At 38.5% G+C, this 12,535-nt stretch overlaps 1 protein-coding gene and 1 long non-coding RNA gene across 3 annotated transcripts in view; both read right to left on the bottom strand.

The window, feature by feature from the left end:
- parp14rs3 (poly(ADP-ribose) polymerase family member 14-related sequence 3) overlaps nucleotides 1-10,626 on the bottom strand; it is a 72,209-nt gene extending 61,583 nt beyond the window's left edge. For both annotated transcript variants that reach the window (XM_028806542.2, XM_028806543.2), the window contains exons 1-2: nucleotides 10,260-10,626; nucleotides 576-718 (exon numbers count right to left, since the gene is read on the bottom strand). In XM_028806542.2, coding sequence (XP_028662375.2) covers nucleotides 576-718; nucleotides 10,260-10,437 — 321 coding nt within the window. In that variant the 5' untranslated portion in view covers nucleotides 10,438-10,626. The remainder of the gene's footprint in view (nucleotides 1-575; nucleotides 719-10,259) is intronic.
- On the bottom strand, nucleotides 4,497-5,557 carry LOC127528905 (uncharacterized). Its single transcript, XR_007935522.1, has 3 exons — nucleotides 5,113-5,557; nucleotides 4,767-4,841; nucleotides 4,497-4,624 (listed from the first exon to the last, which is right to left on the bottom strand). It is a non-coding gene; the product is annotated as an uncharacterized LOC127528905 (long non-coding RNA).
- Nucleotides 10,627-12,535: the final 1,909 nt, after the last annotated feature.

Raw genomic sequence — 12,535 nt, 5'->3', positions numbered from 1 at the left:
TCTGCTTTCCCACTCTGAAGTGACTTTATAGCATCTAGTAATTCTGATAGCGCCAAAGGTTTATCCAATTCCTCTGCAATAAAATTATTTATTTGTGGTATCTGTAATGTATCAAGAAATGCATTAGATTGTGTGTTGTCTTCTTTGAAGGATTTATAGTAGTCTCTAAATGTGTGCATTATATTTTTATGGTCAATGATTTTATCTCCATTCATGTTGGTGATTGCTGGGATTGTATTGCGAACTTCTTGCTTGTGGATTTGTTGAGCTAAGAGCTTATTAGCTTTCTCTCCGTGTTCATAGTAATGATGTCTTGATTTAAAAATGAGTTGTTCAGTTTGTTTGGTTGTTAAGAGGGTGAGCTCTGAATGCAGAGCCTGTCTTTTCCTATGAAGAGCTTCACTTAGACACCTGGCATGTTCTTCATCTATTCTAGTAATTTTGCTGGTTAGCTCTGATACCTTCTTGGTTTCTAATGATGTTTTAATTAAATCTACTAATATTACTGAATTAATATCTGCTTTTCGACAAAAAACAACTCCATTAAGACTAAATGATGATAACAAGTAGTATACCTTGCATGCTGATGAACCGATTTCCTTTTCACCAAGTTCTGGATTTGCATCTTCATTTATAAAACATTCAACAAAGAGTTTCACAGTTCCAAAATTTTTAAAGTCAACATGATGAGCTTCTTTGGACAGCACTTTATTTCTTCCTGTTATTAAGAAAGTAGAATACATTGGAGATGTTCCACAGTATAGTAAAACATGTGCACTATACAAACACACATTGAATACTGCATGTATTTTATATACTGAGTGTTCCCATAAAATGATATATACAAATATACACATAGTATGGATACCTTTGATCAAATTGAATTCATTGAATTTATAAGTGAAAAGAAGATAAAACACAACCACTCTATAATGCAAACTTAAAACATACTACAGTATAGATTTTTCTCCAGGCTAATGAACAATTACTAACCCAGCCTCCATTTTGGAGTCTGTCTCAAGCCTGGATAAATGGTGTCAGGAAAGGCATCCGGCCATAAAAAAAAAAAACCATGTCGAAACCTCTATTGGAGAAGCCTAGTCAAAACTGTAAAAAATCACAACTTCATATAAAATGGAAATAGCTACGGAAGAAGAGGAAACAGCTAATAAACTGTTACTATTTACTTGCTGAAATTAACAGCTTGAAAAAATGAATAAAACAGTCATTGCAGCATGTGCAAATATATGTATATATTTAAAGCCCTGATACTTGACCAACTCAGAAGGCCTTAATTAAGTGAAGACTTCAGTCGGCATTATGTAAAGATGCTGACCCACTCATCCTTTCAGAATGATCGATATACTCCCACTAAGGCAGGGGTGTCAAACTCCAGACCTGGAGGGCCGCAGTGGCTGCAGGTTTTCATTCTCACCCTTTTCCTAATCAGTGACCAGTTTTCACTGCTAATTAACTCCTTTTCACTTCATTTTAATAGCCCCGTTTTTAAGGATTCAGTCCTCTGAATTGATTCGTTTCTTCATGAAATGGCAGCCAAACAGAAATGAGACATGACATGAGCCAACAGATGAGCAGCTAAACTGGGATTTCAAACTCCAACCAATCTATTAATGAGAAGCTGATTCTTGCTGTTAATTAAGCTCGTTATTTAATTTTGTGGCCTGTTGCTGCTCTCATTCTGCCACAGCAGACATTTCCAAAACTGTTGATTTTCTGTTCGTCAAAATGTTTTGGTGACCTGAGAGATCAACCTTACCGAGACCTTCACTTTTCTTTATTTTTAGATACTGTGTGAACGGGCACAGGTGAGCTGGTCAAGTGGCGGCTCGTTGTGTCTCATTATTGTTTGGCTGCTAATTAAAAAAGAGACAACTAAGGGGCCTGAGTCAAGTTAATTAAAACTAAAGCAAAAGTTAATTAGCATTAAAATCTCACTAATGAAGAAGATGATAAGAATGAAAACCTGAAGTCCATTGCGGCCCTCCAGGCCTGGAGTTCGACACCTGTGCACTAAGGGCTTGAACTATAGCTCCATAGTTGAGACTTAATACCTCAACCATCGTGTTAATTTCCTTTTGTGGGCACTCATTCCAAAGCTAATCCCCCAAATAGCACTACATACTCTTAATTTAGCTTTAAATCAGAAGTTTACAAAAAAATCCCAGTAGTTAATAAAATATCACTTCTTAACAATGTGATTAACAGATGTCTTACGAGGTACTACTGTACTTTAAATATAAAAATCAGTTTCCATTCTGTTGGAGAATGGCTCAATACAACATAAAATCACAAATGTTGCCATAACTCTCACGCTCGTGATTTTTAATGCTTTGATTCAGTTTTTCATATTTAATTAAACAAGATATAATTTTGATCTAATTCATTAATTTTCATCTCTTCAACACATTCCATATATATTTGTGTGTGAATTGGTTAATATATTAAGTGAACTTAAAGGCATCTCCCATTGCCCGTCACTTGGATAATTCATGGTACCTCCCAACTAACACAATTTATCCGCTTTTTCCCCCTGGTAGATTGCAGATGCAGCAGATTCTCATGATCTTTTGACTGTTTTGACCAAGGCTGATCAATGGCGGTCCTGGAGGCTGCAGTGTCTACAGGTTTTTGTTCCAACCCAGTTGCTTAATTAGAAACCAACCCTTGTCAATAACAGGTCTTGTTTAATATCATGACTTGTTAGCGTTTTTAACTCTGCCATGTCAGGTCGTTCTTAAATCAGATTTTTTTGCCTTTCCTAGGATATCATCCAAATGATTTGTAGCCTAAAACAGAAGAATAATTGTCACTCTTTGACTTTCTTCTCTTTAGTTTCCTTCCAAATGTTTTATTAAAACAAATAGTGCATGATGAATACCCACAAGTGTAAATAGAGAGAAATTAGATGGAAAGCTGCAGGTTCATTTGACTTTGGCATCATATTGCTAATAAGGAGCAATTAAAAACAGTGAATACAGCTAAGACTCAATACGCAATTAAGGATTTGGGATCTTAACAAGTCAGACAACTAAAAGCAAGCAGAAAAATGTCACTGATTACTTCTTGTGAAGCAACTAGCTACATGTGGTCTTTGGGACATAAAAACAACCCAAAGACTCCCTAGCAGTTTTACCATATTCGTGAACTCGGAGAGGCATCAGCTAACTCTTAAGAATTACCAAGTGCAGAGGATGTGGACCCACCTGTGCTTGCTGCTCCACTGGCTTTCATAAGAAGACACTGGCGATACCATATCTTAGCCATATTGCTGGCATACAGTATGAGTCCTATTAATCTTGGTCTCCAGAAAATGCCTCCAGATAGATATATGTTGGGCGGCACGGTGGCGCAGTGGGTAGCGCTGCTGCCTCACAGTTGGGAGACCCGGGTTCACTTCCTGGGTCCTCCCTGCTTGGAATTTGCATGTTCTCCCTGCGTCTGCGTTGGCTTTCCTCCAGATACTCCGGTTTCCTCCCACAGTCCAAAGGCATGCAGGTTAGGTGCATTGGTGATTCTAAATTGTCCCTAGTGTGTGCTTGGTGTGTGTGTGTCTGCGCGCCCTGCCCGGGGTTTGTTTCCTGCCTTGCGCCCTGTGTTGGCTGGGATTGGTTCCAGCAGACCCCCATGACCCTGTAGTTAGGATATAGCGGGTTGGATAATGGATGGATAGACAATGTTTTTAGTGAAAACGTCAAGCCTTGTCCTCCATTGCTGAGGTGTTTCTCTTGCACATTGTTGAACAATTGCTTTGTTTCAGCACTGTGCCTCTTCATCTGTGCCATTAGCACAATGTCGTGGTGGCGTTTGCTGCACACACGTCTTTCATAGTGAGAAGTGAGGTGCATGCTGGCATCAATAAAAATTTAGATGTGCACTCATGCGCCATCTACTGGCTGAGGTTGAGCATGAGCAGAGTGGACTGCTCCACACACACACACACACACAAGTCTTTCGTTTATATATGTCTGTCTATTTGGGTTGGAACAAAAACTTGCAGCCAATGTGGCCCTCCAGGACAACCGTTGCTCACCCCTTATTTAAAGAGTCAGAGTCTTAAATAGCAAACCAATTAAATGAAGTTAATTAGCAACAAAAACTAATTAAGAAAACGGTGAGAATAAAAATCTGTAGCCACTATGGCCCTCAAGGATCAGACTTGATTTTAACAATATGCTTTTGTCTTTTTTTGATTATATTTGATGATGGTGGTCTCTCTTTCAGTTAATACAGTATCTCTCTAAAGAATTTCACCGAGTTTTTCCGACATTGCAGTATTCATCTAGTAAAAACTTTTAGAGCTAAACTACACATTTCTAACACTTTTGCAGCTTCCTCCATTTCAGTCTACTTAACTCTCTCCTGTTCTTGATCTATATTAAATGTTTTTATTTGCTTATACCAATCTTCAAAAAAAGTATCTATTGTTTCCATAAATGATCTAGAAAACCTTTCAGCTCACTTTTCTACAAATTCCAATTCTCTTTTCATGTAATTTCATTATCATTATTCTAATATGCCTTTTTTTGTTCTCTTTTTTCTTTTCTGTCATTTGAAAAGGGATCTGATTATTTTTTACTATTTTAATACTCCCATGTTAATCCACCTGCGGTGGGTTGGCACCCTGCCCAGGATTGTTTCCTGCCTTGTGCCCTGTGTTGGCTGGGATTGGCTCCAGCAGACCCCTGTGACCCTGTGTTCGGATTCAGCGGGTTGGGAAATGGATGGATGGATGGATGTTAATCCACACTCTTTCAAATTGCCCCATCCTTCATACAGTTTTATATTATATTCTACCACAATATTCTCAAACTCTGCATGTTCTCCTCGTGTCTGCGTGGGTTTCCTTCTGGGTACTCCGGTTTCCTCCCACAGTCCAAAGACATGCAGCTTAGGTGGACTGGCGATCCTAAATCGTCCCTAGTGTGTGCTTGGTGTGTGTGTGTCCTGCGGTGGGCTGGCGACCTGCCCGGGGGTTTGTTTCCTGCCTCGCGCCCGGTGTTGGCTGGGATTGGCTCCAGCAGACCCCCGTGACCCTGTAGTTAGGATATAGCGGGTTGGATGATGGATGGATATTCTCAAACTCAGGGTCACAAGGCTCCAGAGACTATTCTGGAAGCACAGGGAACAAGACAGGACACTGTTCCGTTGCACAGCCCACTCAAAGATACACCCAAACAGGGCCAGTTTAAAATTGCTAATTAAACTAACCTACACATCTTTGAGGATGGGGATGGAAAACCCAGACAAGCACAGAAAAGAATGTTCAAACTCCACGCAGCCAATGTAGCACTCAGACTCTAGACATGGGATCCAAAAGTCAGCAGAACTAAACACTGAGTCACCTTGCCATGGCACGATCTACCATCAGGGTAAATTGAGTGAAAGTGCAGAGATTCTGCATGTAAAGGAGCCTTAGCATATGCGAGACAAAAATGGCTAGTAAACTGAAAAGTTCACGTTTTTCCCTGACAGACACTCTCACCAACCTGCTATTCAGCACACACTTTGTTCCTCAAAACTACAAATCTGTCCAAACTTAGACTTAAATAAAAATCTTTTTAAAAGAGACATAATGAGTCATGGTTGGTCTGTGTGTTTGGGACACAATCAGGGCAGTTGTCCGATATGTCACTTTCATGAAATCATTCATTTGATGTGTTACCACGCTGCCAAAATGTCTACGTGAATGGTCATTTAAAACAACAGCCCTGCAGTGACACAGCAAAAAGAAGAAGAAGAAAAAAAAAAAAAATTGCGAAACAAAAGACATTACTTTGCTGAAAACTGTACTAAACATTATCAGCTTTAATAAAAAAATGATGACTAGAACAAGAACCCTGAAACAAAACTTAAAACGTTCAGCAGAGATTAACTAGAAAGGTACGACATAGACAGGAACAACAAGGTGAAAGGCAACAACCCAAACCTGAATAAAGAATTCCCCATTGTGACAGTTACAGTGTTATTCTCTGTTGCTGTAACCGCCCATTTGTCCCTTTGGCACTTGTCATAGTTGAAATATCCACTGCACTTGCCGGTGTCTTTTATTTTGATTGCTTTTAACTGTATACAGTATGAGTAACTCTAGTATCAGTTTTATTAATAACTTATTAATTTTTTCATATCCATTGTTTTTCTGTAAATTGCTTATCTTCTAATCAGTTCCTCTAACTTATTTGTTTTAGTATTTATGTAATTTATGTCCTTTGTTTACTGATTTATTATTGATATTTTTTTGATTTTATTGTACAGTACATTGGTTTACACTTATGGTTTTTTAAAATTGTGCTTTATAAATAAATTTTGGTTTGATTTGATTTGATGTGTCTGCTTTTACATCCTGTAAAAGTGTGTGTCCAGCATTTCTATCCAGGACCTGCTTCCAGTATTTTATTTTATTTGTTTCAAATATGCAAACCCAAAATGAGCGGTTATATACATTATTTGCCAAAGTGGCATGGGCCTTTAAAAATGTTTAATTCTTGCCCTATCAGAAGAAAGGCATTTCTAGCAGATGAGGCAGTGCACTCATCAAATAGTTTGGTTACATTCATTGTTATACACTAATGAGCAAAAAAGGTTCTGGAATATTCTACTTTAATGCATTTATTATCAATATACAGAACAGTGAGTCATGGTCATAATGTGTGTCTGTGCATGGGGGTCATCCTACGAGCTTCGGCACCCTGGGCCTCCAGAGGTCTTAATCTGGCCTTGCACAGCACCATCTGCTGTTGCAGTCTTATCTTCAAAAAGCTGTTGGTTTCCACACCAGATCTTTTTTTTCCCTTCTTATTTACCAAACTCTGGTTCAGGTGTTACCATTCTATGGTCAGGTTAACAGGCAATTCTAAATTGTCCCACTATGAGTAAGTGTGTGTGTGTAATTGTGCTCTTTATGGTCTAGCACCTCACCCAGGTTTTTTCCAGTGATGCTGACACAGGACCCATCCTGGCTAAGTGTGTAGTAAATGGATGGACACTGCTCATCAGCTCACTTCTTCCTATAGAATTTTAGGTTAATATATAATAATCTTTTACAGTCTATTACAAGTATATATATGAAGCTAGAACAGAATGAATTATTAAACATAAGGAAAAGGACTGAATGTAATTCAAGGGTTAACTAAATGTAACAAAGCTTAAGCTAGAGGTCTCTGCCTCATCTCAGAAAAGCTACCAAGGTTTGAATGAGGTAAATGAGTAAAGAACTCCCCTCCAGAAAGTGGGGATAAACTGATGGGAAAGCCCATACACTCCTCCTATGAAGCGGTGCTAAGATCAGCAGGATAATCCACAAAACACCTCTCTTAACAAAGCCATGATCTGAAAAATGGGAGCATCGACATAAATCGGAAATTACTGGTGGGGTTAGTTGAATGGAACAGATTATCAAAGTTCTGCATATTAAGAGTCAGATGACGTGATGGATTAGATAAAGTGATGCAATCAGAAAAAAGCATAAATTGTTTAATTAAGGGCCTCACTCCATGGACTCAGACATTTGTGCATAACTCTGCTTATAAGTAAAGAATTGTTCTGCATTCTCATCTGGACTCCATGACTGCCTTCTTTGAAGAAAACAGGAACGTTTTTTCCACGACATTCCTCCTGGTGGGTACTTTATAGGCCAAAGAGAAATTATACTGTTATTATTTTTGACTGCTGAAAATACTGTTAAGGCATAATGCAAAACTTTCCTGTGTGAATATAGCAGTGGTCTCCAACTCCAGTCCTGGAGTTCTGCTCTGGCTGCAGCTTTTCATTCTAACAGTTCTCTTAATTAGGGTCCAGTTTTTGCAGCTAATTAACTTTTTTGCATTAATAATAACTAAATTGCTATTTAAGACTCAGACTCCTGAATCAGCAGCCAAACAATAATAATATACAAAATGTGTCAACACTCGACCAGCAACCTGTGTCCATTATAGGCCTACAATATCGGAAAATAAAGAAAGGTTAAAGTCTCAGTAATATTGAGCAGCTCATGCCTGCAAAACATTTTGAAGGTGTTCTTTGAAAAAAGAAAACCAACAGTTTTGGAAATGTCTGGCGTGGCACAATGGGAGCATCAACAAGCCATGGAATTAAAAAAACAGTTTAATTAACAACATTAACCGGCTTCTGATTAAAAAAACCTGCAGGAGCGAAACTGGTTGGAGTTTGAGGCCTCGACTTAGCCTGTCATATGCGACCTCACTTCACATCTCGCTTCTTTGTTTGCAGTTTAAAGAAAAATGAAGCAATTCGGAGAACTACTTGTTAAAAAACATGTCACTTAAGACAGGGCCGGTCTTAGGCCACTGCAACCTATGCGGCCACAGTGGGCCCCGCACTTTCATAGGCCCCGCGCTAATTCTAGGTGTAAATTATTAAATTAAACCATTGTAACTTATAATCATGTATATGTCAGCGTGTTTATTCTGTTTTTATGTTTTTACAGTGTTTTTTATCTATTACGTCGTTGTTTCAAGTGATTACGACAAGTAAATAAAATTGAAAAAAAATTGTAGCTGCTCGGGTGCTTTATCTCTAAACTCGTCATTTAGGGGAACTTGGGGTAAGATGAAACAGACACCGTTCTTAACCTTATGATGGCTCAGCTCAGTGAAACCAATCAAATAGGAGGAGCTATTTATGGAGATGATGTTATCGATTTTTTGGATGAATAGTTTGAAATTTACCGGCAGTGGTTTAAATTTTCTCTTTTCTGCCAGACGAAGATTTTTTCACCGGTGAGTAAAGCTTGTTCCTCAGAAACAAGCGTTGTATAAAATTCGAAGATCCTGTACATTGATAACCCACCCTATGTTAACAGTCAGCCATAGAATCATCGGCACGTCAACTTGTATCTTTATACAATTTGTTTTATGAATAGTCTCTCATTTCAAATGTTTAAGATAGTTTTACAAAATAAAATAATGTGATTCGTCTACCCAAACGATTGTTTCATCTTACCCGTAGTAGGGGTAAGATAAAAAAAAAATTTTTCACAAACACTTGCTCAAAACGTACCGATTCATCCCTAAGCGACAAGCGCATGCATATGCAGATCATTAACAATAATCTGACTGAAAATTACTGGTAAAAAGCAAAAAATGTGGATTTGACAAGGAATTTTAAAAAGTGGTTCATCTTACCTCAAGTTCCCCTAAATTGGTAGACTTAAGGTATTTTTTAAAATTTTATTTACTCATAATCAAATGCAAACGTGACATAATCAAATGCAAATTGTCGTTCAAACGTTAAATCACGTAATCAAATGCAATAACGACGTAATAAATCAGTAAATACTTTATTTTGTTCATTTTTCATTTTTTTAACTGTGGCATCTGGTGAAAGAAGCTTCTCGCGCCTCAAACTAATCAGGAATTACTTGAGGTCAACAATTCACGAAGATAGATTGAACAATTTGGCAATTCTTGCTATTGAGCGTGATCTATGTAGGAAACAAAATTTTGATGATATACTGTATGACTTCGCTACACGCAAGGCTCGTAAAGTAAAGTTAATTTGATCGTGATTTTGTACTTAGTAAAGAATGAATAAAATGCAAAGACGAATTTATTTTCTAATACAAAATCTTAATTGTCACTTATTATCCTTATCCCTACCCCGACTGGGCCCCGCGCAATCCATTTCTCATAGGGCCCCGCAATTGTTAGGGCCGGCCCTGACTTAAGATAATGGAAAAGAAGTTAACTAGCGGCAAAAAAGTCACTAAGTAGGAAAGTGGGTTAAAATAAAAAAACCTGCGAGCACAGCTGCGCTCCGGTCCGGAGTTGGAGACCCCTGCGGTCTTTCAGTTTGTTCTCCTGACATCAGCTGTTTGAATAGTTTCACAGAGCTGACGAGGGGAACCCTTACATCCACATAGTCAGTCCGGTCTCGTACGATCAACACAAGTTCAAATAATGTCAAGACCAAATCCATTATCAAATACTCTACGTGGCGTTAATTATTGAAGTTAAACATGATAACGATTTTAAAAGACGTGTATGGGCAAGGCTCGCGAAGTACCGAGCAGTACAGTCACAACTATACCTCCACTTTAATGTCGACTGACAAGTGTTGAGTTCCTTTTTAAAATCAAATCTGTAAAGTAATCCGAACCCGTCGAAACAATCAGATGTGAAAGTTTATGATCCCGGTTGACCGAATCACGCCATACGGAAGTGCAGCAGAAAGGGGTCTGTTTACGTGTGGCGTCTCCCACCCCAGTCCCAGCCGATCTTTACCTGTGTCATCCTCATACACCAGCAGAGCTTTTCGGTTGTCCGTGGGGTGCCTTCTAATCTCCAATACTTCGCCTCCCGATTTCCTCTTGTTCATAAAATACAACTGTAACTTCGACTCCACTGCCTCGAAATTATCAGGGAGCCCACGGACCTGCAAGAGAAGACTTTTTGCAGCCATTAGCTGCCGATCCCCTCACGTTCGGTGAAGTTTTATGACCTTTCAGAACTCGACCCGACTTTAGGATTTCAAACAACGAGCTGCCTCTGTGCCCCCTGTGCATTTCCTGCTAAATCAGCTGCAAGTGAAGAAAGTGAAAATGAAACGAACTACAAAATCTTAAGCAACAAAAATACCCTAATAGTAAAAACAAGTCCGCACGTAAAACTAAGGAGTTATTTTAATAATATGGATTATACTTAAAAACCCGTTCTTTTAGTTAACCGTATTAAATTGTGAATAAATGAATAAACAAAACTAGAAAAGATATTCTCTAGTAGTTAAAAAAACGTTATTACAACACGCAGTGTTTATATTTACAATTATGCAAACTGTGACGAAACTGACACAAATTGCCGACACAGTAAATTATTAGATTACGATTTCGACACATTTTGGTCCTGGTTTTCATTACTGTTTTTTTTATTAACCGGCGATCCACTCTTTCTGTCATCCACTTCCATTGTTTAAGACACCAGGTTTCAAGTCATCGGTGTACGTGTGGAGGTCCTCCTGGTTTCCCCCAGCTCCTCTAAACTTCCCGTTTGAGCCCCGAGATGAACAGCAGCTCAGCTCAGCCCAGCGTAGATCCCTGCCTCTCGCCCAGTGCTGCTAGGATCGGCTGCGGCACCACCACAACCCTGAATTGGAGTAATGCGGCTTGAGAATATTATATATTTGCTGAAAATCAGTAATTCTGTCATTTGTAAAAGATACTGGTTCTACTCATGTTTTCATACTTTAATTCTATTTATTTACAGTATTATGGCCATAAAACAAATATACATTAGCATGAAACATCTTTTTTTAAAATTTAGTGTAGGCATTTAAAATACAACGGGGGGAGCTAGAAAATTTAAATATTAAAAGGATTTTAAATTTTGGCTTATTGGGTTAGTGTTGTCACACGTGCAGAGTGCAGTGAAATTGTTACACTTGCTAACCAACATGCAACACATCACTGTGTTTTATCATCAAACAAACGATGGTTCATCTAGTGGACTGGTATTGTCAACATCAACATATGACAGTTTACAAGTATAGAACTATGGCACAGTTGCTGAAATGTCCCCGTATTTTCTGAAGGTTTTCTATTTTTGGGTCATAGAGAGCTTCAGTGCAGGTTGACATCATCAGAAACTTTGAATGAACCGTTGGGACACTGACCCACCTACTCGACCACCCCAGGTCAACTCATCTCTGGGATGTGAGATGAATCTCAAGTATTCCGGGAAAACTGAGACTGACACAAAGGAACTGAACAAAGTCTACACATGCGCACAGAGACCAGGCCAGGAAACGAAGGTACCCTTTTAAAAAGGCCGGCTCTTTAATAGCACCTTCCAGGGTTGTGTCATTCCTCATAGAACCGTTGCTGGACAGTGAACCATTTCATTCTGTGAAGAATGTTTTTGCATATGACATTGATTCTTTCGACACTGAAAACGTTCTTAATGTGTGGACAAAAAAGAAATGTTTAATACACAACAGACTACATAGCAGGATGCTAACAGATTAAGCAAACATGAACTGTGCTATTGTATGCAGCAAAAGTCCTTTTAAAATTAGGAATTCGTATTTCATATTTTAAAAATCTGTTATCATCTAATTGTGGGTATTTATGAAACCTGTAACAGATCTAAATTAGGGGTTGTTTTTTGAACCATCATATGGATGGTTCTTTTAGGAACCAAAACTGTTTCCCCTAAGGCATCGCTCTGAAGAACTGCTTTGGCACCTTTGCATTTAAGAGTGTACATTTATAGTGCTAGCCACTGTGCCACCGCTCATTTATCTGTAGTTTTCTTTTTAAAAATGTGACTTGCTTAGAATCATACAGTGAGGTGAAGAAAGTGACTAAATTATATACTGAAAAGGTCAATAATATTCACCATGTTACAATTCCTACAAAATACAAAAACTGTAAACCAGACAACATCTGTCAGAGTATCTGTCTGGGTAGTCTCTCACTGGAAACCTCCTGACTTTCTCACCGCTGTTACCTTCTGGAAATTGTAAATTTTCTAGTCTTAATTATTTGAAAATCTGCGATTTGGAT

The sequence above is a fragment of the Erpetoichthys calabaricus genome, chromosome 8 (genome assembly GCF_900747795.2).
Source record: "Erpetoichthys calabaricus chromosome 8, fErpCal1.3, whole genome shotgun sequence".
NCBI classification, from domain to species: domain Eukaryota; kingdom Metazoa; phylum Chordata; class Cladistia; order Polypteriformes; family Polypteridae; genus Erpetoichthys; species Erpetoichthys calabaricus.
The sequence above is the reverse complement of the archived record's forward strand: the minus strand, read 5'-3'. Positions and strand labels throughout refer to the sequence as shown.